The sequence below is a fragment of the Agelaius tricolor genome, unplaced genomic scaffold, assembly GCF_023055355.1.
Source record: "Agelaius tricolor isolate 1412-34295 unplaced genomic scaffold, bAgeTri1.0.p SCAF_38, whole genome shotgun sequence".
In the NCBI taxonomy this organism is placed as follows: domain Eukaryota; kingdom Metazoa; phylum Chordata; class Aves; order Passeriformes; family Icteridae; genus Agelaius; species Agelaius tricolor.
This window is the reverse complement of record NW_027269298.1, coordinates 4,487,190-4,493,349: the sequence shown is the minus strand read 5'-3', so window position 1 is coordinate 4,493,349 and position 6,160 is coordinate 4,487,190. Positions and strand designations below refer to the sequence as shown.

Sequence of the window (6,160 nt, the reverse complement as noted above, 5' to 3'; positions counted from 1 at the left end):
CCCTGGGGGTCGGTCCCGCCGTGCCGGTGTCGGTGCCGTTCCCGTTCCCGTCGCGGGGCGGGGGCAGCGAGGCCGGGCCCGGCTCCTCCCCCGGCCGCCTCCTTCCCGCCGTGCCCCGCGCAGCGGCCCCGGAAGGCGGCGGGAGCGGTGAGGCGGCGGCAGCGGGGCCGGGCCGGGGTGGCGGCGGGGCCGCTTCGCTTCGCTCCGCTCGGGCCGGTGCTCCTGGGCCCCGCAGAATCCCGAGGCGCGGCCCGAGGGACCCGGGGAGGGCGCGGGGCAGGCGCTCGGCCGAGCCGGCTCGCTCGGGGCCCGCGGGATCACCGGCCCCAGCCGGCCCCAGGTCCCGCCCCAGGCCCGGCCCCGCTGCGGGGCGGTCCCGGTAATCCCGGGCCATCTGGCGCTGTAATCGGCTGAATCTGGGGTTAGCTCCCGCGGAGCCTGCGGCGTCCGGCAGGAAAACCGGGAGCCGGGCTGTGTCCGTGGGCAGGAGAGCCGGGAGCCGGGCTGTGTCCGTGGGCAGGTGAACCGGGAGCCGGGCTGTGTCAGTGGGCAGGTGAACCGGGAGCCGGGCTGTGTCCGTGGGCAGGAGAGCCGGGAGCCGGGCTGTGTCCGTGGGCAGGTGAACCGGGAGCCGGGCTGTGTCCGTGGGCAGGTGAACCGGGAACCGGGCTGTGTCCGTGGGCAGGTGAACCGGGAACCGGGCTGTGTCCGTGGGCAGGTGAACCGGGAGCCGGGCTGTGTCCGTGGGCAGGTGAACCGGGAGCCGGGCTGTGTCACACACACGGCCTGGGCTGGCTGGGAGACCCCTGCACCATCGAGCGTGAGCCCACAGCAACTGATCTGATTAAAATTTCTTCTTCCAGGTCTTGGTAGAAGCTTGTCTCTGAAAGACTGGAAAGGAATACAGGTCAGAACGCTTTAATTTACCTAATTACATTGATAGTTTTTCAGCTCAAATGAATTGTTAAATAATCTAAGTAATAGTAGCTGGGAATCAGCTTGGTGGAGCTGTCCAGTGAGGCTCTGAGGTTTTAAACTGAGTTTTAAATTGTGGCTTAAGAATTAACCCAGGTGACTGAGGGCTGTGTTCTCCTGGGGTTAAAAACTGCCCTGAGGAAATAAAGGACCATCATGATGCATGTTGGATCAGAAATGCATCCTCTCTTTTGTTACCTTATTTTTAGAGCATAATGACCACTGCAGATGATAAACTGCTTGGCGAGAAGCTGCAGTATTATTACAGCAGCAGCGAGGGTGAGGATGAAGACAGTGAGAAGGAGGATAAAGAAGGGGAGAGCAGCATTCCAGAAAGTGTGGGCGAGGTGGAGCTCAGCAGCGATGGCAGCGCTGTCAACACAGGTATCATCATATCAATGTACTTCTTTTGTATATCCCTTGTTGATTGGAAATTTTGTATGTTCTTCTAAAACTCTTTTTTTGAAATGAAATTCCTGGGTTTATGCATACTTGAGTCAGAGGGTGATCAGTTTCTGGCTGTTGTCTAACTTTATTTTTAATAGCTGTTTTTTTTTTTTAATGTTTGACTTCTCCTATGAGAGAATTCAAATTCAGCATCATATCTGAAGCAGTCAGGTTTTGGATATAAAGTTGAGACAAGGCTGATTTGTACAATTCAGATAGTAATATATCATTATTTTTGTTCTGATGAAAGCCATGCTAACAATAGGAGAACTCTTGTGGGCTGGTGGTTCTATTTCAAGAGCACAGATATTAATCTTTGGGACAATTACAAGAGTAGCCTAGTTAAGTAAATTGTAGCCTTCTTGTTAAAAATGTAGATAGAAACTCAAGGATGTGCAAATGGCAAATTACTTATTTCAATGTTTTGCATAGTTACAAAAACATTTATGACCAGGTCACCGTTTTACTGATTTACAAATTATTCCTTGATTGTAACTGATAGGTAACATTGTATTGTCTTTTTCACATGAAATGGCTCCACACCTCATTGCAGGTCCCAAGGGAGTGATCAATGACTGGCGCAGGTTTAAGCAGCTGGAGACGGAGCAGCGGCAGGAGCAGCGCAGGGAGATGGAGAGGCTCATCAAGAAGCTCTCCATGACCTGCAGGTCTCACCTGGATGACGAGGCTGAGCAGCAGAAGCAGAAAGAGCTGCAGGAAAAAATCAATGGGAAGGTAGGGTGGCACAAAGGAATCAAAATGCCACTTAAGTATTTAACAGTTTTGCTTGCCTGTGACAGCAAATAAGTGATTTAGCTGCAATACCAAGGAAGTCCAAAAGCTTTTTCCAGATTTCTCATCTGTTGATCTAACCACCTCCAGGGGATTAATATGAAGAGTTGTACAGCAAAACTGTGAATGCTGCCTCCCCTGCCTGAAACTAGGAGCCCTTATTAATTTAGTATTTAGTAAGCGGGTGTTTCAACTCTGAGCTCTAGGAGTTGAAGACATTGGATGTAGTGAAGGGTTTTAATTAGCTGGGCTGTTAACTAGCCCTGAGTTGTAGTCAGAGAAGTTACTAAATTGCAGACATGTCTGTGCCTTCAGATGATGAAAGTTGGCTGTGCTCTCCTGTGTCTTGAGTGATGCAGATAAGTTTAATGAAGCAAGTGAACAGGTATAAAATACATAAAATCCTGGTAATTTCAATTCTACAGGCACAATGGTGCCACAAATGTTAACTGAAAAACTAAATGAAAAGCTGATGAGAAAGAAGCTCATCTGAGGTCAGGCACAGTTTCCAAATCAGCACTCCCAGCTCGGTAGAAGCACATGGCCACCATTAACCTGGATTAAAGTGGGAGCATGGAGCAGCCACTTGTGTTATTAGTGCAGCTTGTGGAAACTGGAATACCCAGGGCTGAAATCGCTGTTCCCCCTGGACATGGTTTCTAATTAGATCAGAATGGAGTGTAATACACAGGGTGCTTGAGCCTTCATGGGTTGCACTTTGCTGTTATTAAAGATGAGTGACCCACATTAATCCTCTTGATTTATGTTCTCATTATGTAAGTGACCCATATAGTGGTGCAGATGTTTTTCAGGAATCCCTGTGTGTTTTTTAGATGACTTTACAGGAATACAACATGATCCACAATGATGAGGACGATGAGGAGTTCTTGCAGCGCTACAGGAAGCAGCGGATGGAGGAGATGAGGCAGCAGTTGTACAGTGGGCAGCAATTCAAGCAGGTGTTTGAGATCACCAGTGGGGAAGCATTTCTGGACACCGTGGACAAAGAGCATAAGAGCACACTGATCATGATCCATATTTACGAAGATGATATCCCTGGCACTGAATCCCTGAACGGCTGCATGATCTGCCTGGCTGCTGAGTACCCAACAGTGAAATTCTGCAGAGTGAAGAGTTCACTCATTGGTGCCAGCACTCGCTTCACTAACAATGCCCTGCCAGCCCTGCTGGTCTACAAGGCAGGGGAGCTCATTGGCAACTTCGTGCGCATCACCGACCAGCTGGGAGAAGATTTTTTTGCTGTAGACCTGGAGGCTTTTCTGCAGGAGTGTGGCTTGCTGCCAGAAAAAGACCTACTGCTGCTGACTTCTATACATAATCCATCTGCATGTTACAGTGAAGACAGTGATCTGGAAATAGACTGAGCCCTTTGTGCCAAGGGCCCGTAGGTGTAGTTGTGCTGTGGGATGTTCTTGTGCTAGGGATTGTTCTCTCTCCTCCATCGTGTGGGTATGTATTCCTCCCCTTCATGCACTTTGACTTCTGCTCATTAAAAATAACAACAAATTCCTAACATTTTCTTAAATTAATTCCATATCTACAACTAAAACAGTCTCATTTCTGTGCAATTCAAATGTGTTTTACTTAACACAAAGTTCTAACATGATTCAGTCAGTTTAGGAAATTGTCTGTTGCAATGTCTCAGCATCCTTGCACATTTCAATTGAGATGTGGCCACCAACTCCCTAAGATAAGAACTGAGACTGCAAATAAAATAGTTTTTAACATTCAAGACTTAATAATCTGGTGCTGAACTGCACCAGTTAAAAGTGTGAGGTCCCATGTTCCATTCCACAGTTTGCAGTCTCCTTCCTGGGAGAATCTTGTTCTAACATTTGGCCTTAAATTTTTGTTCTTTCTCAGTTACAAATAACAACAACCCCCGGCTTCATCCTGAAAATTGCTTTTCAGCTGGAGAGAGTTCTTCTTCCCTTAACCTTCCCTGAGACATAAATGCAATTACAGCTCTTAATACATTCTTGGGTTCTAAAACCCATCCTTGGAGTTCCTTGTAGTCACATGATCAGAAAATGAGCTCTGCCTCTTCAGAGAGACTGCCTGCTGCAAAGAGCTCCAACATGTGTGCTGAACAGCAGCAAGAAGAATCTTGTTGGCAAAATGCAGAATTAGGACTTGAATAACCTCAGAATTTCATCCCATGCTAAAATTACTAAATCAATGGTAAAGTTCTTTTCTGTCTGCCTTCAGTAGTAGAAGTAGACTATTACCTAAATACATGACCCAATGTAATGCCATGTTTAATGATTAAATTTAATTGCAATTTTTATGTAAAGCACTTTGGAACACCAGGAAGAATTGCAAATGTGTCTGTGAATCCTAATAGGATCTTAATAAGAATGGATCTTGGGCTAGAAAAAAAAATAATTTCTAACTGTATCTATTTGAGCTGTCTTTTTAAAAGTAGTATGAACAGAAAAATAAATAATCTGTAGTTTAAAGTGACTGAGTTGGCACAGATTGTAGCTGTTTTAAGGAAACTGGCAGAAATCCAGGTTTTCAAATGTGGTGAGAGATTATTTCTTTTCATGAGAATTGCAGAAAAAAACCCTATGTAAGATATATGGAATTAAATCACTGAGTGTGGATATCAGCACATTTAAGAAAAATATCAAAGCAACTGTAACTCATATCCAGGGTGAGATTCAGTGAAGTCTGTTGTGCAGACAAGGTGCATTTTAGCATCATCACAAAACCTATCTTGCAGAGAGGATCAAGGCAGAGCTGTCTGCTTGAGTTGCTTTGAAGTTTTTATAAAGTGCTTTTTTTTTTGCCCCCTATGGCAGCAAAACTGTAACAGGATCAAACCCTCCCCTGCTGCTCTGTGTCCAATGGCCTGGAGCAAGGTGACTCCTGGTGAGGAACCTCCTGTGCTCAGGTAGGGGACAGGTGGTTTGCAGTGCCAGCAGCAAAAAGGAGAAGAAAAAAGGTGTGAATCCAATTGATCATTGATGTGGAAGAATATAACAAGCACAAGGGAGCGAGGGGAGAGGAGCTGTGCCTGCTGCTCGTTCATGCACAGGCTCATGCACAGCTGTGAGCAGGGAGAAGAGGCTGAGCTGGGAAAAAGCTGCTGCTGCTGCTGCTTTTTGCCCTTCCTTGAAGCTGAATTTTCAAGGAGATCTATAAATAGGAGTTGAAAAAGCACTTGTCATGTAGGTGTGCAGCCTCTGGGAAATGTTCTGTTTTGGAAGGAGCGGTGCAGTGCAGGGAGGCAGCCAGGACTGGTGGGTGTTACAGGCCCTCACCTGGCTTTGCTCACAGTTAAAGATGTTCCAATACAAACAGCAGAGCTTGGGCACGGAATGCGAGGGCACAAGGAAGCACGGATGGTTGCTTGGCAAGGGCAGGAATGAAATCCCAGAGTGAGTTCAACGTGGACATTTAATTGTGGGGCCAGCATGGCTGCCAGGCAGTGCAGGACAAAATTCAGCTAAGAAAAGATCACACTGAGTTCTTCTGGCCTCCCATCTGCCTCTTCTTTGTAAAATGTTCAAAATATGCCTTTGCTGAAAATCCAAACAAGGTTTCCTGTGCAGTCACTGGCCTGATCCTGTGGCAGGGGGGCCTGCTGGGGAGGGCTGGGAGAGTCTGGAGACTCCCTCCAAGGAGGGGTTGCTTTTCTCCTCCTGCTCAGTGAATCATTGCCTCTGAGGCTACACAATCCCAGATGCGTGTTTTCATTGTTGCTGCAGGAACCCAGGCAGCCCCATCCTGCTGTCCCTGTCCATCCCCACCGCAGGCAAGCCACAGCTGGGCTCCCCAGAGGGATGTTTAAAAACACAGAGCATGTCCACCAGCTGTGTTTACCAAGAGCTCAAACAGAGGGCACTTCTGGCAGCACTCTCCTCTCCAGAGCACAGCAGGGAGCCCCTGCCATGGTTGGTGGTGCTGGTGGCCACACCAA

At 47.7% G+C, this 6,160-nt stretch overlaps 1 protein-coding gene across 8 annotated transcripts; it reads left to right on the top strand.

Moving 5' to 3' along the window:
• The first annotated feature begins 41 nt into the window (after positions 1-41).
• Positions 42-4,698, top strand: PDCL (phosducin like). Of its 8 annotated transcripts, none has more exons than XM_071454223.1 (5): positions 42-147; positions 864-907; positions 1,185-1,359; positions 1,976-2,157; positions 3,048-4,698. In XM_071454223.1, exons 3-5 carry the CDS (start codon positions 1,191-1,193, stop codon positions 3,597-3,599), a joined length of 903 nt encoding a protein of 300 aa, XP_071310324.1. In that variant the 5' UTR covers positions 42-147; positions 864-907; positions 1,185-1,190; the 3' UTR covers positions 3,600-4,698. The 8 variants fall into 8 exon arrangements, with proteins under 8 accessions (XP_071310324.1, XP_071310329.1, XP_071310328.1 ...); XM_071454228.1 differs by lacking the exon at positions 42-147 and adding an exon at positions 258-488 and having other exon boundaries at positions 865-907; XM_071454227.1 differs by lacking the exon at positions 42-147 and adding an exon at positions 258-520.
• Positions 4,699-6,160: the final 1,462 nt, after the last annotated feature.

Excerpts from the sequence above, each read along its gene's own strand:
- PDCL (XM_071454223.1), top strand. The coding sequence starts at position 1,191 with ATGACCACTGCAGATGATAAACTGCTTGGCGAGAAGCTGCAGTATTAT. Across the intron at positions 1,360-1,975 it reads TGGCAGCGCTGTCAACACAG|GTCCCAAGGGAGTGATCAAT; the intron begins GTATCATCATAT and ends ACCTCATTGCAG. Across the intron at positions 2,158-3,047 it reads AGGAAAAAATCAATGGGAAG|ATGACTTTACAGGAATACAA; the intron begins GTAGGGTGGCAC and ends TGTGTTTTTTAG.